This window comes from Vidua chalybeata, chromosome 3, assembly GCF_026979565.1.
Source record: "Vidua chalybeata isolate OUT-0048 chromosome 3, bVidCha1 merged haplotype, whole genome shotgun sequence".
Classification (NCBI taxonomy): Eukaryota; Metazoa; Chordata; class Aves; order Passeriformes; family Viduidae; genus Vidua; species Vidua chalybeata.
This window is the reverse complement of record NC_071532.1, coordinates 95,609,191-95,633,881: the sequence shown is the minus strand read 5'-3', so window position 1 is coordinate 95,633,881 and position 24,691 is coordinate 95,609,191. Positions and strand designations below refer to the sequence as shown.

Here is a 24,691-nt window from a genome sequence, read left to right as displayed (position 1 = left end):
ATGAACCAGCATGGCAGACTCTGAGCCATCTACTTTCTTATGGAAGAGCAGGAATTGATAATGCATTATTATATCCTTCAACATCTACCTGTATCAACTTAGAAAAGATGAAGGATACTGACATGGATTACCTGAAATTCATTCCTATTCTGGAGAGACAAACTCCATTCTTATTATCCTTAGAACAGGAGCAAACACAAAAACTAAAAAACTGCTAAACTAAAACTGCTCGACTTCTCTTCCCAAGTGAGAGTTAGGATCAAAAAATAATAATGGATCATTTATGACCAACTCAGTTGCTGCAATCTTTTAAATTTTATTTCAGGCATGCACAAAATATACTTTATTGAACAAGACAGCTAAGAGAAGCAAGTCTGACAATTATTGTGCAAAGAGTCTTTGCTGGAAGATGAATATTTGAAATGATTTCAAAATCAGAGCTGCCTGCTGGTCACGAAGCATAATTCTCTGTGGAATCTTAGTAGAAGACTGCTGGCAGTACAACTCTAATTTGACATTAACTGGATAAATTATTGTCTTAGGCAAATTGTACCAGACTTAAGAGTTGCCCGTCCACCAGAAATCTTTATCCATTTCAAACATTCCTAAAAACCTTGCAAGTCTTACACTTTGGTGCTTTCTATGATCTACAATCACATAGTTCTAAAAATCCAGGTTCCTTATACCTGAATTTTGTTTGTAAGTCATAAGTAGAGACCCAAAGCAAATATGGATGCTACAGCTTCAGATAAAGCATAAAAAATACTGAAGAACATTCTCAAAGACAAAAATAATTATTCTGTGATGATCAGGATATGGTTGTCTAGCTGTAATTGTGTGAAAACACTAATTTCTCTGAGAAAAGATACTGTCAGCCAAATATTATTACTAAATAGTTCACTAACACAGCAGCAGCCTGGAAGAAGAGAACTACTCTCCACACAATGTTAGTATCATCTTTCCACTCCCCCCAAAAGTATGGAGCTGTTGTTCTTTTAATGAAAGCCACCAGCCATCATGATTTCTGTACTTTTTAAACACTATTAGACTAGATGGTTATCTAGTGAAAGGAATTTAAAAAAAAATCCATATCCATAACCAAAAATTAAAAATCCAAACCATTTCAGTACCAACTGCTGTACACACACCAAAGGTAGGCCAAGCAGATCAATCATTCACCAGACAATGCATCAGTCCTTGCAGAACACCTCTGTTTCTCAAAAAAACCCAGAAATCCTAAGGGAGGTTTACATACAGACAGGGAAACTGCATAGTAAAACAGATTTCAAATGTAATTCTTCTGTCAAGCAGAGAGGCACACAGACTGGAAATCTACAGAAAATGTGTTCAATGATGAAAAGGGAACTCCTCTGATACACAAAGACAATTTATAACTTTATTCAGTCTCTCAGGAAAACCACTGACATTTTCTCCAATAAATACTTGCTTCTTAGTACAGAAATTAAACCTCTTCCCAAAAGCACATATTTACAGTTTGTGCTGCTCCCACATTCTCTCAAATCAGCCATAAAACTGTAGGAAAATGCTCACTGATTTAGAAACAAAAGAACAATCCCCTCTCCTATTTTTAAGGATAATTTATAACTTATTAAAGTGAATATGTATGTTATACCACTGTATACCAGGTTTGTTATATTTGAAAATATATGCAAAAGCACAACATTACTCGTGCAAAAGTAACAATATATGACTTCTATAAAATAGACTCAGAGGGAGTCATTAACTCTACATTGTAACACCATTAAAGTGATTAAAATGTCCTCCTCCACTAGCTATGACATGCTTCTCCCCTGTAAATTACATTGGTAGAGCATTTACACATCAGTTAAGAAAATGTAGATAGTAACCCTTTCTTAGTCTAGCAGCTTGAGGATATTATTCCATACTTGGAGGAAACATTACATATTTACAGTGGCAGGATACAGCACTCTTTTTGTAAGTATGTGATAATAACTCTGAAAGATTGAATTCCTCTGGCTGCAGGCACCTTACAACTCCAAACATCAGATTACCTCTGGTAAGCAAGATTGTGCTATTTGTTCAAATGAGGGTAAAAAAACAGTCTAAAATATGGAATAGCAAGAACCAACATAATTGCAGCTTGCACCTTGTATTTGCGACTTTAAAACAAAGCAACACTGCGATGAGATCTTGCTTACGTTTATTTGCTCTGGATGTAAAGGCACATTCCTATGCCAGATAAACAAAACGTTTTAGAAATTGAAAATTCAGATTTTCTGTTTTCAGTTAAGAAATATAAGAACTTATCCAGTACAGATATATACCTTTATTCACAAATTATTATAGAATTATTGTGCAGAACTGCTTCAGCAGCCCCTTATCTCTTTAAAGCCTTAAAGTTGTAAAACTAATTCACCTACACCACCTCCACACCGTTTTGCTACCAGTAGAGCATTTCCTATTCACTGCTGCCCATCCCATAGAAGAAACTGAAAATGTGGACGTACAGTTGTTCAATAAACCATCTTGGCATCTTTAGCAAAAATCTCATTCAAATCATCTAGAGACCAAATTGATGCTGAACAATTTTGTTTACCAAGTTTAACAACTTGAGTTCAGTTCCTGGTGAAAAACTATTCATCTTCGACATGATGCTACTGTTGGTGATCTCATCGGAAAAGGTGCACCTTTGGAAGTTCAGCTTATCAACTTCTTCATAAATTTTGTTTTCTGACAATTAGTTGTACTTGAGGAAGCTTTTGCAGACTGCATTATGATCCCCCCAAAAGGACATCAGTCTCCAACATTCTTTGCTGCAAGCACTAACTGCATCTTACTCTCAGAAGTGTTTTTACTTAAATGTTTTTTACTGGAACTTTTACAGCAATGTGAGAAGGTACTACTTGAGAATGCACCTTGGAAACAGTCCAATATAAGGTATTCCTTTGTGGCCCTGGTTAAAAGAGGTGGTATCTTCATTTGTAGATGTAACCTAGGAGGTGGTACTGTCAATATGTAAGGACCACATCACTAAACAGGGATCAGATGATTTACAATATCAGAACACAAGGCTTATATCATTTACAATGTAATGCGCTGAGTTGTGAGCAGTGATAACAAAAAGACGTTAGTTTCAATTGGGAGAGAGTCTGAGAAGAGTTCCAAAGATGATTACAAAGGCATCCATGATGAGATAGCTAGAGAAGGGTTATTTTTTTGTTTTAAAAAGAGAATCTGAGAAGTGGAAATGCCATGGCTGTCTGTTCATACAAAGTAGCAGGGGAGAAGATGCAAATATTAAGGAAAACAAAATTACTTAAAAAGCAACGTAAGACCAAAACACTTAAATTATTGTAAACAACTTTAGGTTTGATTACAAAAAGATTTTGAGGGAGGACTGATTAAAATGCCTTTGATTAACAACCAAAGGAATGAACTTCTGGAATAGCCTTTGGAAGTAGAAGCAGTATATTTGTATTTATTAAAACAGCCAAATAAGCGAACAGAATTAATCATATGGTAGAATAGAGGCGCTTCAGAATTGTAGCTGAAGACCCATGGTTTGAAGATTTGGTATACTGGTGAGCATATTTTTCCATCCATGAAGGATTAAAATAGTAACTAGACACTAAAGAAGCAGTTTCCTCTGAAGTAGACAGGCTCAAAATACTGTTTTTATTTTTTCCTTTTTTTTTTTTTTGTTCCCATAATGCAATGGAGTTTGCCCAAGATCATCTGAGAATTTTATCCTAACACATTTCTTCATAATGGGACTAAACATTCACTTTTGGTTTCAGCTGTCACTAGTGTCTTCCTACAGAGTGTGATAATTGTTGGGACTTTTAGATGGAAACCCATCTAAATTTAGGTTGTGATAAGGGACTGTACTATAAGTTCTCTATTGATTTAAGAGTTCAGACAACAACTCACATGTAAACATCTAAATAATAGGTATCAGTCTAAAGGTGAAATTTATCCTAATTCTAAGCATTTCTCTTCTGCAGTGCAAATGTGTCGGAACCCAAGGTGTCCCTCAGACACTCTTGGATGTTCTGGGCCCAGGGCAGAAGCCTCTGAGACCCTGGCAGGCGGCCAGGGACCCCTGTGGTCTTGAGCTTGACCCATGGAACAATTTACCAACCTTGCAGGAAGAACAAGAAATCACAAAAGTTTAGATATTATAATAGAAGTAGTCACAAAGTGAAAGGTAGGATTTTTGAGTGCTGTACAGGGGGGTTTTAGGCCTTGTACAGAGGGGTCTGAGTTTTGTACATGGGGGTCAGAGGTTCTAAGATGGAGGGATTTGGGCGTGCCCTGTCCTCCTTCTTTCTTCTTCCTATTCTCCATGTTCTTGGTGGTGTTGGCACTCACAGATTGGTTTAGAGTAGAAAGTCACTGTTCAACATAGGTAGTAGGCATTGGGAAAAAACTATAAACACCTAATACGTAATTTGTGATATAAAAGATGGCACCAGCCCCTCGGGGGGGAGAGACGGGGACAGCCGGAGACGGGGACAGCCAGAGACGGGGACAGACAGAGTCAGGGACAATGTCAGGGAGTCTGTGTGCCTTGAGATAATATGCAATAAACTGCCTTGAGACCGGACGACTGAAGACTACTGAGTCTTTCTTTGAAGGCACGGGTTGGAGGAGAGACTTTACCACCATCCGGAGTCACCCAAATCCGGGGAAGACTCCGGCACAAATGCATTCAAAGTACACTCTTCTAAGTTACTGCAAGGGATTGAATTGGGTGACAAAAAATCTCATGTTCATGTGTAGCACAAAAGGATACCAAATAAACAGCTAAGGAAAAAAAATCTCCATTTTCTGGAAACTGCACAGCAGTAGTCCCTATATTCACTAGTTCTTAATATAAATATAAATTTTGCCTGCAAACTGTCCTTTGCATTCAAATATTTATTTGCTGAACATATTTGGTCACAAATTCACTCATAAAGAAAGTAAAATTTGTGACTAGTAACAGAAAAGCTATTATATGCCATTCTGGCCTATTGCTTATGTAAAACGCATATATCTTTTTAGTTAATATCATCTAGCATAGGATTTTAATGTTTTAAGTCTGAAATCCCTTTAAATTTAAAGACTATAATCAATCAGAAATAAATTTTCCACATTTAGACCTTAAGAAGAAATGCAATGTTTGCAAGGGAACAAAAAAGACCAACTAATTCTCATCATAAAAAGAAAGGAGTTCTGCAAATGAAACTGAGAAAGTTATTTTGCATACTCAAAACCAGCCAACAGCTAATGACTGAAAGCCTTGAAAACCAAAGAACATTCTAAGTTCTACCAAAATGGTTTCTATTTTATAAAAAACCGCACAGTTCTAAATAAGGCAATTAAAAAAACTCAACAACAACAACAAAAAAAACCACAAGTAACATAATTAAGTGCCATAAGTAACAAAATATCCTACAGCTGCAGACTGCCTCCTAGCTTCACTGCTCTATGTCTAAAAGCTTTAACACTACTCTTCTGATACTTAAGAGGAGGCTCAAATCAAAAACAGTATCAGCAGCAGCATATTAATTAAGGTACAAGACGGTCTGCAGCATAGAAGAACATTTTGCATAGACACCACTAACAGGCTAAATAGAAAGGCATTTCCCACACATCAAAAATTCTCTTCCAGAAGATGGAAAGTAAGTGTGGAAAAAAAGTTTTTCCTACTTAAGACACTGATGGGTACAAGACTCTTGCATAAGATTATTTTCCCCTCTCAAGTCAAGTAAAATACTGAGATAAACAAAAAAATGTGTCTAGGGTGGACAACACAATCTGTTTTTTCATATTTAGTTTCTAAAATTACCTCTGAATTCCTTTAACGGTGTTTGCCGAGACCCCCTAGATTATTCCTAACATGACAAAAAAGTCATCTCTTTGGGAGCTTTACATGTAAAGTCACACAATTACATTAAAAGATGTTAAATACTAAATACAGTCTGTCCTGATAATTCCTCACTACTTTTCCTCAGTAATTTTTCATCCATTTTTTCAGAAATAAAGTAAATCCAAACCATCTTGTTATGTCATCAGATTAAGTAAGGCTCAGTCATGTAGCAGTAATGAATTTTACACAGGAACACAATGGTTAAAGGAACAAGGCAAGGTTTACAAGGCTGCTAGACACAACTATTTTCAGAACAGAAATATTTACGTTAATGAAAGGATTAAGTTAAGCTTTCCTCTAGAAGTAATTTGCTTTAATTTTCTGCACTGAAATAAAAATCAGGCAGTTAAATTATCATACCAGTTTGGCTTGCCATTTACAGCTTTTATGTCTTTTTGTAAAACACTCAGGTCAAAACATTAAGTACATACACAGGTAAACAAAAACATGATTAAAATCTGTTTTGCAACCATTTGTATTACATAAAAACTCACAGTCACTTAAAATACTTTTTTGTAACTTTTGCATGTAAAAAAATGTGCACTATGTGATTTAAACCCAAATAGTTAAACCCCAGTGTCATTCCCATTAAAGACTACTGTAGTTTGGCTAGTACTATTGAAGAGTCAGGAATAGACTAATACACAGGTTTTTTTCTCAGTTCCTCCTCAGTCAGTAGCTCCCAATTATCTTGAGAGAAACACAATATGTATTATATGATGATTGTTACTTACAATTAGCTGTTTTAAGCCTACAAATGACTGCTCTACAGAGTTGGCATTTAAAACTTGTCTCTTCACTGCAGCCTGCTCCCCCAAGAAGCGAAGCATTAGGTCTTTTACTGCATCTCCCTTGGTGTTCATGGAACAGAAAAAGAAAACAGATAAAGAGACTATTTAAAACATTATTTCAACAAAATTAAATGTTATGTTACGTGTGTAATAAATATAACTGCATGTGTATATACAGCATTGGAATGAAAACTTCTACATTTACTCTACATAATTTGCTATATTTTTTTCTTCCATGGATAGGTTTCAGTTAGCATTGACACATTCAGGTTTATTTGCTTCTTCTACTATTGTGATTCACAGATCTTATAAAATATTCCTCAAAGCTCTTATAAAAACCAGAAAGTTTTACAGGTTTTTGTAATGTATGTTAACATTGAAAGGTGTAATCTATTGACCAAAAATAAACATGTACACAGTAAGTTAGCCTTAAATATCCACAGAAAATAAACTTTGAGATATCATAAACCAAAGTAAACAGCAACCCTTCAACAAGTGTTTTAAATTTCAAAAGAACTAGCTGCAGGCATCAGTCAGAGAAACTGGGCTATCTGAGCTCAATAGCTGTTTGCCTAAAAAGAGACTGAACTAGTAACAGCAGAGCTTAGCTATGACAAAGACAATTGACATTAAGTGTTTCAACTTTCTCCATGGATAGTGATGGGATATATATTTGTGTTTTCTGTCTAGCTTCTTAAGGAATGAGAACTACCGTTTCACTACATGGAAATTTTTTACCTCTAGTGATGTCACTTACCCTACGAATAAACAAAAGATCTTCCTGACAGAAGAGCCCAAAGAATTAAGAAAAGAGAGTGTGTGCAGAATGACATAAATACAGAAGAATTTTTAAATCCCCCTAACAGTACTTTTGATCCAACAGTCCTTTGGTGTAGGAAACAGTAAAAATGAATGTAATGAAACAAAGGACAATGACAGAAGAGAGGAACTCATGAAAAAAGGTGTAATGGAAAGACTATAAAAAGCAGAACTCAGATTTGTTCTGACACTTTGAGAACACTGTTACAGACAATCTACCCCATACATAACCCAACATAAGTTTAAAAAACAATGTTTTTTAAATTATTGTCAAAAAGTAACATGCAGCTGAAATAAAAATCATTCAGTATTTTTCTTGGTGTGATTTATCTACGTAAGACGTGTCTTACAATACGCTTTCTGAGCAAGCAAGGCAAAAAATAAAGTCCCAAGCTCGTCAGTACATATAATGTAAAATTTCAGTCCTTCCCTGAAGCACACGTAGAGTTCGCTCACTGCAAATGCATTCTTCAAACAACTTCTCTGTCCACTGTATGTAGCTTGGTTTAACATCTTGCATTAACATTCATCATTAGCAAACTATTCATACCAAAGCTGTAATGACCCTTGTTGGAAGCTACTTTGACATTGAAAATATACCTCCCACAATGTTTCAGTTGACATTTCAAGCACTCTACAATTACAGTTACAGTAAAATGCACAATTTGCAATGCTATGGTGTCGCTGTTGAGGCAATGATACCAATGATACCAAACTAGGAGACGTCAAATCAGTCAAGGCATGCACTCAGGCCACAGAAAAGCAGTAACTGAAAGTGAGGAAGGTTTTCTAAACATAAAGCACTTCAGAACTTGTCCCTGTGGACATGTCTAGAAAACTCTTATAATTCTTAAACAATAAAGAAAGCATTAGGATTTACTTTAATTCCTTAGGAAAGCATTAGGATTTACTTAATTATATCAGCAGCAGTGTGGCGTATATCTAAACTGGTATTTATTGCTTGTGACAGAAACCCAAGATTTTTCAGATAATTCATCTATAAGTCTGGACCTGATTCACTCCAGAAACTCCTCTGATAGCTCCTGCAGATTGGGAAGTTATTGCAGACTGCTCTCTGCTTGTATTTGACTATTGACTGATGGTCTTTGTTATGCATAATTAAGGATTAAAGCATCCAAACTCTCAACACCATCTATCTACACAACAATTCTACTATCTAGAGGCATAGATATCAAAGAGTAGGATTAGCCTGTTTCAAGAAAAAAGAAAAAAAAACACCATGATGGTTAGCCTGGCTGAGCAGTCAGGATAAAACTACTTCATGAGAAATCCTGAATACATGACAGTAAAATTTCCCAAATTCTGAAAAAAAAAGCTTTATGCCTTCTCACCTGTTAGAAATTGATAGAAGACAAAAAATTACTTTTCACTACTATGCTATTTGCTTTGTGATCTCCTCTAGTTTTTTTCTTTTAATTTTAGGATTATCCCTTCCTAGCAGCTTGCTGCAGCACTCAATCTTTCTTAGAGGTTATACCTTTCCATTGCTTAGGGAAAGCAATGGAAGATAGAAATCTCAGGGAAGATAGAAATGATGCCATTTCAGTCAGTGTTAACATTATTGAGACCACTGTGAACATGAGTGAAATTATTTCCCACTCAATCACAACAGGGAATTCCACAAACAAAGCTGTTTGCTTAGACTCTGTAGCACAGCTTAGAGGTGTGTATATATTCCAAATGTGAGTATTATCTTACTAACTCAGAGGACCAGAAATAAAGTACTTAAAAATACAAACAGCTTTGGCTTCTACAGAAACTGTCAACACTGGTTTTCAATGCAGCAAACAAATGTCATTATGAATAAATGAGATCTGGTTTTAGTCTCTTCCTGTACAAGGCAGCAGTGACACTGCATTTTCTAATTAGAATTGAAGTCATACACACAAGGTGACCATCAGCAACAATACGAAGTACTATGACACACAGATTATAGGACAGATCTCTACACTATTTCTAAAATATAATCACAGAGGAAGATCCAGTAATAGACTCTTACCTGGATATTATCAAATTTTAATCCAGGCATGGTGAGATTCTCCTTGTCTATGAACACGGCGCTGTATTGTTGTGTGGCAACTGAAATGAGAACATTTCTTGTCTCCTCACTAGGAATCCAAGCATCATTTCTTCTATCTAGTTCACTCATATTTAAGGCTGTGGCAAACGGGTCATCACTCCCAGCAAAAACAGCTTGGATTTGTGAGAATGGCTTGGGGGATTGAGTTATTTCTATAGATGATGGGGGACCACCTGCTTCAGGTCTCCCATTTTGCACAGGGAAAGTAGGGTTAGATGAAGAACCATCTCCACCATTAGAAAGAGAGGACATTTGCTCTGGAACTGAAGAGCTTGCACTGGGATTACTAACAGAAATAAAATTAGATGTCGTAAATGAATCAAAAAAATCAGAGGCTAAAGTATTAGTGTTAACAGTGTCACCAAAGAACTTGCTTAGACTAGGACTTGGTTGAACCACCTGTGGATTATACTTCACTGGAGTCTCTATCATACTACTGAAACTGGGAGATTTCACCATCTGAGGCTCAAAACCATCAGGCAGGAACAACTGTGGCTGGGAACTAGCATTGTTTGCTTGGCTGAAGATGGTGCACACAGGAATGGGCTCAGCCTCAGAAGACGGTTTGGTAGTACTGGGTGACAACATTTGGTCCTCAGGTGTGCTCTCATCAACATTATTTGGTTTTGTTTCAACAGGAACGTTGTTTCCCAACTTTGGTTCCTCCTTCACTGCTTCCTGAATTGAGTCTTCCTTTAAAGATGCCTGATCATCTGTTCCAATCTCAGAAATGTCTTTAGGAGTTTCTTCATGTTCCGTTTCACTCTCATTACTTAAAAACTCTTCTTTATCCACTTCTGTTTGTGTTTTTTGATTATCTTTAGCTTCCATTTGGTCTACTATCTCCTGAAGACAACCAAGTTCACCTGTGTCATCTTCACTATTGTTTGGGGAATCTGAAATAATGACACTCTCCATCATTTGTTCATTAAGTTTATCTACAAAATTATTTGAATCCTCTGATACAGTTTCATTCCCTTCAGACTCAAATTCATCTCCACCAAGATCAATGGTTTCCTCATGAAAGAGAATTTCTTCCTGAGTTTTCTGCTGAACTATGTCTCTGCTGTCATCTTCACCTGAGGTGCTCTTTGCATCCTTAGCACTGCTTTCATTATTCTCCATAGTAACTGAAAAAGGAGAAGCAAACAAGAATTAGTTTTATTACTTGTATATTGCTCAGGTGTCACAGTGAAACTCCTAAGTACCATATAAATGATGAAATTCTTGCTTTAAAATTTAGTAATTTCACTATTTCACATCTCCCCCTTGACATTTTTCATTTAATGTCTAATCACAGAATCAATTCTGAAAGTATTTTTTCTTTATCTTTTCTACAAGTTGTAAAACTATTGAGATTGAATGCCTCCCACTAAACACACTTGAAACAGTGTTATAGGATGGTATCAGAGAATGGTTTGATTTGGAAAAAGACCTTACAAGAACATCTGATTCCAAACGCCCTACCATGGGCAGGGACACCTTCCACTAGACCAGGCTGCTCAGAGCCCCATCCAACCTGGCCTTAAACTCCTCCACGTTTGGGACTTCCCCAGCATCCCCGGGCAACCTGTTCCAGTGACTCAACATTTGCTTTCCTGGTCGCAAAGACCCGCTAGGTCCCGGTTTCAGCAAAGTGAAGCGTGGGCTCACGGCTAGCACCGCTGCAGCTGCCGAGCGCGGCCCGGCTAAGCAGGAGGAGCGCTCGGCGGCGGCAGCGCCGCTCGCGAGCCCCCGCAGCCCCGGCCCGGACCCCCCGCGGCGGGAGTGGGCCCGGCCTCCCTCACGGCCTCCTCCTGGCACACCCCCAGTGAGCACCCGCCCACCCGGACGCCCTCAGGCCGCGCGACCGCTCCGCTCCATTCCATTCCATTCCATTCCATTCCATTCCATTCCATTCCATTCCATTCCATTCCGCCCCGTCCTCTCCTCTCCTCTCCCGTCCCGTCACCTCCGCGCCGCCGCCGCGTCCGGCGCCGCTCCCCCCGCACAGCGCCTGCGCTCGGGCCGGGCCGGGCGGGGCTGCGCGCGCGCAGCCCCCGGAAGCGACCGGCGACGGGCCGCGCCGAGGGTCAGAAAGCATCGGACGCGACGGTGGCTGCCTGGCCGGGCTGGGGGGGTCGCCATGGAGGACGACGCGCCGGTGATTTACGGGCTTGAGTTCCAGGTGAGCGAGAGCGGAGGTCTAGGGAAGGTTGGCAGGTGCCGGTCCTGCCTTCGAGAAGACGCTGGCCGCGGCGTCGGGTGTGTGTAGTGGGGCAGAGGAGAGCCCGCCCGGGAGAGACCGGCGTCCTCCCCCGAGCCGGGACCGGGACGCCACGGGCACCGCCGGGTTGTGGTGGCTTTTGGCAGCCGCGTTGGGGTATTTAAGGGCGGCTGGACAGCGGCCGGGAGTCGTTCCCGCTCCAAAGCGCGCTGGTTGCAGGGCGGGCAGGGCCCGGCCAGGCTCCTTCTCCCCGCGGTGCCTGGGGGGCTCCTGCCCGGGCACCGCTCCCTGCTCCGCCTCTGGAAAAGGCTTTGTCTGGCGCTGGAGTGGTTCCAAAGTACTGTCAAAGAAATCCGTGATTCTGCTTTGTCAGAAAAAAAGATTTAAAATTGCTTTTCTGAGGAGAGAACACGAAACTGTTTCCAGTAAGTTACAAATTGTAGTTGGTTATGCCCTACCATGAATCTGCGTGAACTTTATGGGATCTCCCTGTGAGATCTATGTATGTGCATTTGTCCCATGCGACAAATCTGTCCATCACTTCGGTATTTTATGGCTGTAAGGAAATGGAACTGTCTAACTCAGAAACTTATTGATCCTCCTCTTAGAGGAACACAGGTGTTGTGTTTAATGAGGTTTCTGTAAGTTCTGGGAAAGCAGTGTGAGAGGGACCCTAATTCATTCCTCCTCCTCCTCCAAAGGGCTTTACTTAGCTGTTATGTGTTGCAGCTGGCTTATCATCACTAGCCATTATAGCAGTAATACCTGAGAAGAAAACCAGCACCTCCTAACAAAGCAATTAATTCTACAGTAGATGTAGTAATAGAAATATCTACTTTTTTGCACTTTTCCTTTAGCACCTTTGCTAAAGTGTTCATGAAAAGTAATGTACACAGCTTCTTTGTAACAAATGTCCTGCATACTGAGTAGTGTGCTCTGTAGTCCTGACTATACCAATAGATTTCATTAGCAAATTTTGTAATTTTTTGGTTTTCCTCTTTGTATAGGAGCTGCTACGTAATGTTCACTTGCACTAAATGTTAAATCTACTGAAATCTGATGAAGTCTGATAGTATGTTGTTTTGTATGATTGAATTTTGTGATTGGCTTGAGATGGCTGTAACTTGTACTTCAAAATTAATGAAACTTATACTTAAATCTCTTTTGCAGAAGAGAATACATATCCTGTACTTAATAAAATTCATAGCTCATCTCTAGTAAGTCACATATAATCCATCTTCCAGGAATTCGGGCAAGCTAGTGTGTGTTGTCTGGGACCTCCATGGACCTGTGTATCCTGCCCCCTCCCATACCATATATCTGCTACACACTTCTTGTCTCCTGTGAAGTATGTAACTTTTTGGAGTTGTCTGGCAGGAGGGTAGGGCAAAAGGATTAATGAAGTGGCTATAATAAAAGGAAATTACTGTTAATACAGATCACTTAGGGAAAGGGTGAGGAAAGATGAGATGATTTATGTGTAAGTCAGAAGGGGAGCGTAGAGATGAAGACTCTGTTGCTGATCTCCATTAACTCCCACTGTGTCTTTAAAACAAATTGCATCTCTGTACTTTTTGAAAATGGAGACACTAATATAGAAATTGTAACCTAAAACTGACCTGGTTTTTCCAACTTCCATCTCAAGGTCTAACAAGAAAGATGATTTTTTTTTTAAATCATCATTTCTTCTGTGTTGCTAGATAATAATGGTTAGCTGTATCATCACAATTACTGCTTTTTGTCTGAAAGCATCTCTTCAGACTAATTTTTCAGCCAAGTTTTAAAAATTTTGGCTTTGCTTCTTACATTTGGGCTCCAGCAGTCAGTAAAAGTCCATCTTTGGCCACTGGAGAAAGTATAGTTTTATAAATGTGCTTTTCATCTGATCTAATGTGACCATGTTCATAGGAAGATAAGCTGATTACTCTTAGGTGCTATCCACCAACTAACTTAACATTATTTCTGCATGGTTTCTGTTCATTTCTATGTACAGAATGTGTTCTGATCTATTGACATATATAAGGTAACTTAGAATAATGAACATTTTTCTCTTTTTTAATCTCTTAGGTGTGTCTGTAAGTAATATGAACATTGTACAGACATGCAAATTATGTGTGACACTTTTTGTGACTTTTAAAAAGACAATCTCACCATAGTTGCTCTGCTTGACTGACTGCAGTAAAAATGAGAAGATTACAGTGGGTGGTGAATGAAAATGTGAGATACTCCTTGAATTGAGGTACTGAGTGATGTGACTGTGGCTCATGATGATGAATACAAAGCAACAGCAGCAGCTGCAGAACATTTCAATACCAAGGTGGTTCTTCTAAAAGGAATTTTGGTAGAAATAATCAATATCCTCAATTATAAGAATGTGATGAATGAGGTCCCAGGAATATTGCTGAGTGCTGTATTTTGTCAGTGAAATTATGTTCTTGTCCCATGTAGAGTTGACCTGGGCTTTATTCTCTAACCTGAAATACATGGTATGTCTACCCCATGTTGAATTGGCTTTTATTTTTCAGGGAGTCACAATTTTCCCCATGTTCTTTCTTGAGGGTTTAAACAGTGATGTTTTGAACAGGTGTGAAAGCACCACTGAATGTCTCAAAATACCATGTTTGCCTTAGTTTGACTGGATGACACTTATACCCCTGGAAATGAGCAGTGGGAAGAGGTGCTTTCTGGGATAGGCGTTTGGCTCAAGCCTACATCTTGCTTGTTTAAAAGCACGCAGAAGCCAGCCAGCATTATGAGATGAGGGAAGAGGAACATGACTTATGCCAGAGAGTGATCATTTTGGAGCATGTGTTTGGTACATTTAATGGGTTTTGGGGATGCCACAACACTGAGCTGAATTTCGGCATGCTGGATGCTCCTACTGTATGTTGCATGTCAAAACATGTGAGGAAAAAGGACAATGAGCAGGAGGCAAGGATCACAGAAAGCTGCCTGGCTGAGCACAGGGCCATAGTGCCCATGGGCAGCTCCAGCAGCACCCTGAGATAGGGTCTGGCTGAAGCAGGCTTGAAAAAAGTGTGCTGATGCTTTGATAGAGTTAGTGTTCTGCATTGTGGTCATTGTGCTTCTTGAATAAGTGATACCTGGCCCATTTTGTGTTGTCTGTTAGTTGTTAACAGGTTTTATGAATGTGAACAGACACTTGATTTTTTAGGACTTGCCTGCTTGCAAGAATAAGATGAAACTTAATTTCCCTACAGCCAAATGTGTTTTCTTAGAGTAAGAAACTTAAAGCAAAATACTAACTGAAATAGATTGAAAAGTGGAAGACCTGTGACCAATGTGTGTACACCTACCTACATCAGTATGTATTGAGACTAGCTCAGCTGACTTACCTGTGATGGAGTAAAAGCCAGGTGTAGATTTACTAGAAGTGGTAAAAGGGGTCTTCCCTGGAAAATGTGTGTTGCTTGTGAGCTCCTTAGGGAAGGCTGTGCTGGCTCTGTTCCCAGTATGGGAGTGCAGAGCCTATGGACAGTGGTGTTCTCTTCCCTGGGGGAAGCTTTTGTGGTCTCCTGTGGGTTCAGAGAGAGCAGCCTAAGCAGAATGTACTTTAATACTTTTGGTCCAGCTTTAGCAATGTCTTTGGAAGACTTACTTTGAAAATTGAATCAGTATAAGAAACTGCCTAATAATGTCTTACTAAAATTCCTAGCTTTTGTGTCAGTTCTCTTTCTTCTCTAAGATTACTTGCCTCATGAGTGCCAATCCTGTATATTTTAAGCCTTTGTGGTTTAAAGTGTTACTAGAGGAACAAAAGTAGCTAAGCGGCAAAGCTCTCTTAACTAATCCCCCAAGGATCTTCATAATGCATGAAGTAAAATAGTTGGAAAGTATTTTTAGGTTCCTTAAGCAATTAGTAGGATCTTCCTAGTGTTAGGTGTGGTACAGAAAAATGACAATATAAAGATGAAGTTAGGTGAACTTAAAGGAACTTTTACATGATGATTGTTACCTTCATGAGAAATGAATGAGTTTTCTGAAGATGACTGGGCTGTGCAGGTCTTTGTGTGCGGATTGCATTCGTCGCTGTGAGGGTTTACAGAATCTGTCAAGCTTTGGAATAGGGTCAATGCACTAAATACGTTGGTAGTGGGAATTCTTGTACTGTGAAAGACTTCAGGAAAACAGCTGTCTGAGAGCATTGAAGGTAACCTGGGCATGTGTGCTGCCAACCTTTTCACTGATAGTCACTGCAGCTTCTTATAGTCACTGTGAGAGCCTCCTACTGTGGTGGGAGAAACAAGGCTGTCTTACCTAAGTAAAAATCAAAGTGCACTTGAAAATTGAAATTGTGCCAGAAGGCAAAAATAACATTCATGACATTAGCGGACTGGGGCTTGTCTAGGGGAGCAGAGAATTTGTATTCTGCTTCCAGAATGAGGCATCAGCAAATCCAGCTCCTCACCCCAAGTAGCAGTACACTAGTCCTGGTTTTCAGCATAAGCAGATGGTCAAATAACTTTAAATTCAGATTTAGGGATTGCAAGCCAAATAATGTATCCTTACATTTTGCATTGTAAGTTCACGATTTGGTAGTACAGATTGATTGTATGAATTTCAAATGATGCCTGGTTTGATGAATATTTTTTGTTTGTATTAAATGTAATACAAATATTCAAATGCTGAGATCTGTTTGTTTTCTTGTTTGTTAATACCAAACCAGTGCAATGCATCAGCACAACAACATGTGTTGAGCAAGTACTTTTTTGTTTGTCTATTAATGCCCTAAATAGTAACAGTAAAATTAACAAAACAAACAAGAAACCAAACTACAACTTTGTGCATTTGGCTGGTGTTTCAAAAGATGTTGAGGAGTGAAAGTTTTTCAGAAGAAAGTATGAACAAAGTGTAGAGAATCAGTGCATTGCAGTTCCATAATGCACTTAGTTTAAACCAACTTTCTTTACCCCTTTTGTCATTGTGATCTTCTGGATCATCTCTTGGTGTTGTCAAGTACAATAGTCTCTATTCTATTTCTTTTTATCCAAGGTTTTTATTTTTCTGCAAGTGGCCTAAATTTTCAAGGGCAAGGTAGAAGGTGATCTGTGCCCAGCATCACACTGAGCATAGTGTAGGCATAGACATGATGCCCAGTCTCCAATTAGTCTTACCTGTGTTCTGCTACAATGATTGTTGTTTCTTTTATTTTATCTTGATACAGCTGTCATGCTTGTGTCCTAGGGTTTTAAATGTCCTTTACATGTGTATTTACTGTAGTAGATTTGCAGTTCAGTTGTCCTGTTTTGTATAACTCTTGCTTTAAAGATAAATCTGAAATTTGGACATGTAGACAAAAATTCTTTGTGGTTCACAATATTTTAAACTTTGCTTGCTAATATTTTTTTTCCTAGAGTTAGGCCTTCTTTAAAAATGAAATGATGTAATTGCATAGATTGTTGCATTGTCTAGCACTATCAGTTAGATAGGATGTTGAGAGCATGTGTAAGGATTACTGTTAACTTGCTGCTTGTATCTTTCAGATGTGTATTCTGGTTATTTGCTAAGCATTATGCCAGTTTTTTTAGTAAGTAATACTTTAATACCTTGGGTAGAATCCTAAAATGGTTTGGGTTGGAACAGACCTTAAAGATCCTCCAGTTCCAACCTCTCTTGGCCATGGACAGGGACAATTTCCACTAGACCAGGTTATTCAGAGCTCCATCCAGCTGGATCTTGAACTCCAGGGATGGGGAGTCCACAGCCTCTCTGAGCAACCTGTTCAGTGCCTTAGCATTCTCACTGTAAAGATTTTTTTTTTTTTTTTAGTATCCAATCTAAACCTGCCTTCCTCCAACTTAAGGCCATTTGTCCCATCACTATGTGCCCTTGTGGAAAGTCCCTTTCCACATAAGCCTGGTAGTAAACTCTTTTTGGGCTATATACAGTTCTGTGTTCTGTGGGTGTAGACTTATAAAAATAATAATTTCAACTGGTTTAGATTAATCAATATTCATTTTACTACACTTTTTTGCTTATTTTCTATCTATGAGCTGTGGTCATAAGGCAGGATGCTTTATGAAAGGTTCTATTTGCAACCTGCTCTGGCAAGATGACAAAGTCACTTTCCTTGATCTTGACAGGACTCCAGATTCAGCAGTATTGTTCATTACAAGGATTACTTGGTGTCTTCATCTGTTGAAAGAACTTCTTTTTCTCTCAAAGTAACTCAGAGTAGACAAAATCACACATATTTTTGTGCAGGAGACATATGGAAGTCGATTGTGCTGATATTGATATTATGAATCGGAGTCTTCTGAATTTATGAAGGCTTGATGTGTTTGAATTTTGTATCTGATGTATGGATGTTGCAGGGATTTTTTTGTCAGGGAATAAACAATAATGTTTCTTATAGTGAAATGTGTCTAAATATTTTTTTTTTCTCATGCCCTTTTTTTTTTTTTTTCTTTCTGGAAAATGGAAAATTATTTTAAGAAGAACTAGAGAAGCTGATGATATAAATGTTACTATGTATTTACATAATTTTATTTTGGGCACTTTGTGTCCAACTTTATGCATTTTTGAAAGCAGCCTGACCAGATCTACTTGAAAAGCTTTGACAGGGCTGGAAACCTCTTTTATTTCTTTATTTTATTAAAGATCCTGGAGGTCTCTACTTCTCTTTGATGTATAAAAACAACAGAAGCTTCTTTGATTGAAGGAGATGCATAGCTGTTGGCTCATTTCTAGTGTTTTCTCAAAATAAATCAAAGCAGGTATTTTAAATGAAAATAAATGCTTGCAAAGATCTGCAAATATAAATTCTGTAAAAGACAAAAGGTTTTCTGCAATAATCTTGATGGACTAAAGTTGTCTGTCAATCAGGAGCACTCTAGACTTGTAGATGAGTGCTGCATAAATAAGAAAGTAAAGCATATTGGTATGGATTCACACTGATCTTTGATCTGCATGAGCATTTTGAACACAAACTACTCATTATGTTCTCTAGTTTTTTTTTCCCCCACTATCTAGATATTATACATGTAGGTATAGGCTATTAGTTTATTACTTATGAGCTTGTTGCATTTTTAAACTTTTTATGCTCCATCTTACACAAAATATTACACAGTTTAAATTACACATTTCAGATACCAGGAAGGAAGTATCTGCTCTATACAAGTCCAGAGATGATTCTGAAAAATGAGTTTTTCCTTATTGCTATTGTTAGACAATGCCTTGCATGGCTTTGCTTTATTTCAGAAAAGTCAAATATCTTTAAGTTGCTTTTCTAGAATTAAATTGCTCTAAACTTGGGTATTGGGATCTAATATATTCCAGATATTCCCTTCCAAGCTTTTAGATATCAATTTGAAAATAAGTTTCAAGTAGAATGATATTGAAGTCTTCCTTAATCTAAGGGTAACAGGCTGCACAACAGGATGGCAGTAAGAAGGTCCATTCAGCAGTCACCTGAATCCTTCATCAGCATTTGCTTGAAATACTTGCCTTAGTGTCTGGAGAGATCTGAACTATGCCAAATGGGATGTGAATTACGAGATTTATTTTTAGATTAAAAATTCATATTAAACAATATTATTAAGGTATCTTTTGCATGGACAAACAGCAGATATTCCTCACAATATATAGTTGCTAAAAATGCCTTTGAGTATTAGTTTACCTTCCATTTACTCAAAATTATCTAAGAGTCTCTACTACTGACTAGTTGAAACTAGTGATTGTGGTTTTAGTTCAAGCTGTGCCTTATTTATTAGTGTCTCCCATGGCCCTTAACTGCTTGGTTTTGCTTCTTCCAAGACTGTGGTTGGTATAAGTTGAAGGGGCAAGGCAGAGACTCTAGCAATGCCATTAACATAATATAACAAAGAAATAACAGTATGACAAAAGTTTTAAAGATAAAATAACAAATTACTCCTCCCATCATTCAGACAATTCTTATCTCTAATGGGCTGCAGCAGAAAAGAGGAGGCTTGATTTTTAATTTGCTTCTAACTTGGTGGTTAATGATGAGAAAAAATTAATTTGTACACAGGCTTATTCTACCTGAGTGGTGTGAAAGCTCTTATAAAAACAGCTTCTTCCTTGGATATCGTACTGTTTTTTGACAATAGTTAAAAATTGTCCACTGTTCTATGGAGTTTTTTCAGATGATAAAGGAAAATTAGTTTTGGAGAGATGCTGCATTTAATGTTATCCCTGTTATAATGGAGATCGGGTAATGTATTTAGCACCTGTATTCCTCAATCCTCACAAGTATGAGAAATTGCACAAAAATGTATTAAGCAAAATGGGCATAAAGGCCAAGAAAGTCTGCCATTTGTAAGAATGTAATGCTTAAAATGAGAATTGATACATAAGTTTCAAGATTTTTACTGAAATGAATGGATTTTATTAATTGTACTTTTCTAATGGCTTTCTTCTTTCCTAGGCACGAGCTTTAACGCCTCAGACAGCAGAAACAGATGCAATAAGATTTTTGGTTGGAACACAGTCTCTCAGATATGATAATCAGGTAATTTTTCCGTCAAATGTCAGTTGTAATTTTTACCACTTTTTGTAACATTGTTTCAATATCATCCCTCTTCCTTTCTCCCCCTATTGAGTATGAGCATTGATAGTCAACGTTGAAGGCTTCTGTGGGTAGAATGTAAAGATATTGGTAGGAAATAGAGGTGAATGGAAGCTGTGTGTATTTTCTGAAAATTATATTACTCTTCTAAATTGTGTGACTAAATCAGATTGGTTTAGTAAAGAAGCTGCCATATTTTTGTTAATTAGAATCTATAGATGCTCTGGAGCTATCTTTAAATCCCTGAAGAGATTCAAAGTAAAACAAAAGTCTTTAAGCCTTAATTGCTTCTAATGGGACTCCTGATACATGCACAGTTCAGTGTACGTGATGCTTCATAAACTGGATTTTTCAATATTCATTACTGGAAATCAGTCCTTTCCTTACTAAAAATCATGTCCTTTCTGGTCATTCAAACAATTCAAACTAAAATTTGAGTGACTTTCACGGCTCAGTTTCTGTTGGGCTGTTTCTTCTGAGGTTAAGTGTATGAGTTGTAATTATACAGCAAATTTAATTTTTGTGACTGAATTTCAGTAGAAATCATACTGAAACAAGTTCGTGAGGCTGAAAGGGTTAGCAGATTGTACTGAGTGCAGGTGGCAAGTCTTGGGTAGCAGGAGAGCTGCAGTGGTGGCCTCTGAGAAGAGGCCAAGGGTTGCCTGTGCCAGACATGGCTGGTTCCAGTGAATCCACTTCCGGACACAGGTGAGTCAGTTTCCCATGAAGGCCCTGTGCTGAAGCAGAGGAACAGAGTGAGATGCAAAGAGCATCACAGAGAAAACACCCATAACCACTACTGCTCCACATCCCTCTGCCCCATTTGAAAGGATCAGAGTCTGGGTTGAAGTTCAGCCTGGAAAGTAGGGGAGAGAAGGTACTTGTTTATTTTAACTGCCATTGAACTAATTCATTCACCCAAGTCTGTTTTGCCCAGAATATTAGTTAGTAAGTGACCTCCCTGTCTCTAGATTGGTACATAAACGATCTCATTCCTATTCTTCCTGCTTTCTCCCCCTGTCTTTCCTGGGGAGAGCAGGTGTCTGGGTGGGAGTCTGTTAGCTAAGGCTAGCACCCACCACAGAAGTCCCTGGCAGTGAATGGAGTGACCAACTCTTTTGAAAATGGCCTGTAATGGGCTGCACAAAATCACTTGGAACCATAGCTTTGGACACATAAGCTGTCCATTCCCAGTGAGGTTTTGAGTTCATTACTCAATGATAATATTGAGTAAGACTCAAGAAAAGTTATTCCAAGGCATAAGGGGGATGGAGTATGCAGTTTATTTATATTTCAAGTAATATTTGGGCAAAGAGTAACAAAAGAAGTGGCAGATGCACTTAGTTAAAATTGTTCAACGCACACAATTATATTTTTGATTGTGCTGTCTCTTGCTCTTCAAATATTTGGTATAATTTTTTTTTCCTTTACTGTGATTTCTGTGATGATTTTACAACTTGCTCAACTCATTAAATCCCGATACGAAATTGTTGTTGAAGAGTGGTTCTCACCAGTTGATAGCCAACAGATCTTTAATAATTTAAATTTTCTGATTTTGGTAAGTTTATTGGATATATGCTATGTATTCTGGAAATGTTTGCATATGTTTCAACTTTTTGTATGCTTTTCTTTCTCCAGTGAATAACATTAACAATAGAATACAGGAGAATTTCTAGTGTATTCACAAATGTTTGGAGGTTATTGGCCTTTAGCTGTGCCTCAGGCCATCATTTCTTCTCAGCTAGTTCCTCAGTCCCCAAGAAGTGCCCTAGGCTCAGCTCATTATAACTTAATTCAGCACTAGGTTCTCTACATTTGCTTAAAAACTTTTTTAGTTACCTGACCAAACTTATGAGCTTTCTTGCAACACTTAATACTTTACTAAGTCCTGCACAGCAAGAGGTTTTATCATGTGCAGATTATTTCTTCCCTTCTGGTCATGGGCAGGTGTAGTGCAAATGAAAGAGCAATAATTTTACAGCTGGCCTGATAACTTTTGCCTCATTGAGGTGTATTGCTGTATAAAGCAATTTTAGGTATTCATAGGAGAATATATTTTAGGTGAAAATAATTTCCTATTAATACTAGTATTTCAAAGGAAAGGAAAGTTTTTATAAGATTTTACATTATGCTAATATTTGACATATTAATAATGTATAGTACGTGGCATTTGGTCCATGCTGCAGATGGCTTAATTAGTAGCACTGTGTTCTGTATGGTGTAGTTTTGGAACTTTTGTCCTCAGTACTTTCATTGTTGCTAAACTTTGTGTTTATTGTATGCATTGGAAATATCCAAGTATGTAATTTATTATTTCCTCATCTCATTCTCAGAACTCTTCAAGTTATTTTCAGTCTAATGTCTTAGAACTTAAAATACTTATTTTCATTATTTATATAGTGCATTGCATCTGCTGTACACAGCACCTCAAACCTTGTGTCAGTTCTGGGTTCCTCACTGCAGTGAAGACTTTGAGGTGCTGTAGTAGGTCCAGAGAAGAGTGATGGAGGTGGGGATGGGTCTGGAGCACAACTGTTATGAGGAGCAGCTGAGGGAGCTGGGGCTGTTTATTCTGGAGAAAAGGAGACTGGGGGAGGCATGGGGGGTGTGTTATCACTGTCTAGAGCTACCTGAAAGAAGGTTGTGCCAGGTGGGGGTCGGTCTCTTCTGCCAGCCAGGACACAGGACAGGTGAGAAGAAATAACCTTAACTTACACCAGGAGAAGTTCAAGCTGGATATTAGGAAAAATGTTTTCATGGAAAGGGTTGTAAAGCATTGGAAAAGGCTGCCCAGGGAGGTAGTGGAGTCATCATCCCTGGAAGAGCTCAAAAGAGTGTGAATATGGCACTTGAGGACATGGTTTAATGGTGAACGTGGTGGTGTACAGTATTTGGCATTAGAATACTTTCTATGACATTTCTGTTGTCCTTAGTATTTAGTGAAGTGACTATTCCATATATCATATATTCAAATCAATAGGAAGATTCTTAGCAAAAAAACATTGGGGGAACTTCTGCAGTTCTTTCTGTTAGCTGATCAACTTATTCTGGTCGGTAGTGTTGATTGGCATAGCTGTGAAAGATGTAATTTTTCAACTCACAAGATGTAAGCAATACTGCTGCATAAGAATTAAATTTCATATTTCCCAAAATCTCAGTCTAGGCCTTTCCTGAGCTATCTGTGTGTTCCACCAGTTTACAGCTGCCCATGTTGTCAGCTGAATTGGAAACACAACAGCAGAGAGAGATTAGTTATCTGTGCCTTCAAAGGGCTTCAGATGGGGTAAAGAGCACTCCTTTATGTGCTGAGTGATTTTCAACCTGGTTAGTGTGGGAAGAGATGTGTGTGACTGTAGTAAATGGGGTTTACATTTATGGTTCACTTTCTTGGGTGAGAAACTTGGCCTGAGTTGCCAAAGGAGACTCCAAACAAAAACAAGGTATGAGGTTAAACTGATCTATTTTGTCACTCTAAGACGGATATGCAGTTGTTGAGGTAGATGGAAAGTGTTCAGATTCTTGAATAGATTCCTAGGTTCAAGGCAGCAAATGAAGTCTAAAAAGACAACTTGCTAATCAACTGCAGAGGCAGTTCTATGTCTGGGATGAAAAAATGGAAGAATAATACAGGTGATGAGGTGCAGGATTATATTTGAAGAAGGAGTTTCTGATGACTGTTTGGACAATAAAATAAAAGGTAATGTGTAAACCCATCCCCTTAAAAATAATAGTGTTAAAACGAAGTTGAGACCTATATTGCAGTTTCTGTATTTTAAGAAAATCTTCTGTATTTCTGTATAGCTAAGATTTTTGTAATGATTCAGTAGTTAATTTAGTTAACTTGATTCAGTCATGATGATCTTGGCCTTTTTTTTCCCTCTTCATTCTTCACCCAACTTTGAAAACTAATTTTTAATGAGGATACAGTTCCTCAAAATTTGAGTCTTCTAAATTTATTTGTCCACTGTTGAGCTTAAGGGAATTAGTACCATGAATAAAGTTCCTTCTGTACATTATGCCAGGCTAAAATCTTCCTAAATTCCTTGTACTTCTGCAGCAACTATAGAAAAACAGCTGACTAAAAAAAGGGCAGGAAAAATGATAGACCTATTAAAAAAAAAAAAAAACCACATAGCAAAGAAACCTGCAACAAACAAAAATGAAAATAATAAAAAGCAAACTTAGTTCTGACTTTTAAAAATATTTATTATTTAAATTTTAAATATTTAAATATTATTGTTTTTCTTCATCTTTCAGTACTTTGTTTCCATATAGTATGAAAAGAGTAGATTTGTATCTTCGTAGTGATATGTGACTGCTAAAGTGAACT

General features: G+C 38.1%; 2 protein-coding genes across 6 annotated transcripts in view; one reads left to right on the top strand and one right to left on the bottom strand.

The window, feature by feature from the left end:
* Positions 1 to 11,618, bottom strand: part of TRAPPC12 (trafficking protein particle complex subunit 12) — a 51,209-nt gene extending 39,591 nt beyond the window's left edge. The window contains exons 1-3 of one of the 4 annotated variants that reach the window (XM_053937608.1): positions 11,559 to 11,618; positions 9,527 to 10,737; positions 6,631 to 6,747 (exon numbers count right to left, since the gene is read on the bottom strand). In XM_053937608.1, coding sequence (XP_053793583.1) covers positions 6,631 to 6,747; positions 9,527 to 10,732 — 1,323 coding nt within the window. In that variant the 5' untranslated portion in view covers positions 10,733 to 10,737; positions 11,559 to 11,618. Of the gene's footprint in view, positions 1 to 6,630; positions 6,748 to 9,526; positions 10,738 to 11,126; positions 11,147 to 11,195; positions 11,348 to 11,558 lie in introns of those variants that run through there. The other 3 variants (XM_053937610.1, XM_053937607.1, XM_053937609.1) reach the window with 3 other exon arrangements.
* Positions 11,619 to 11,700: 82 nt separating this feature from the next.
* EIPR1 (EARP complex and GARP complex interacting protein 1) overlaps positions 11,701 to 24,691 on the top strand; it is a 75,371-nt gene continuing 62,380 nt past the window's right edge. For both annotated transcript variants that reach the window (XM_053937606.1, XM_053937605.1), the window contains exons 1-2: positions 11,701 to 11,774; positions 20,221 to 20,304. In XM_053937606.1, the coding sequence (XP_053793581.1) occupies positions 11,733 to 11,774; positions 20,221 to 20,304 (126 nt within the window). In that variant the 5' untranslated portion in view covers positions 11,701 to 11,732. The remainder of the gene's footprint in view (positions 11,775 to 20,220; positions 20,305 to 24,691) is intronic.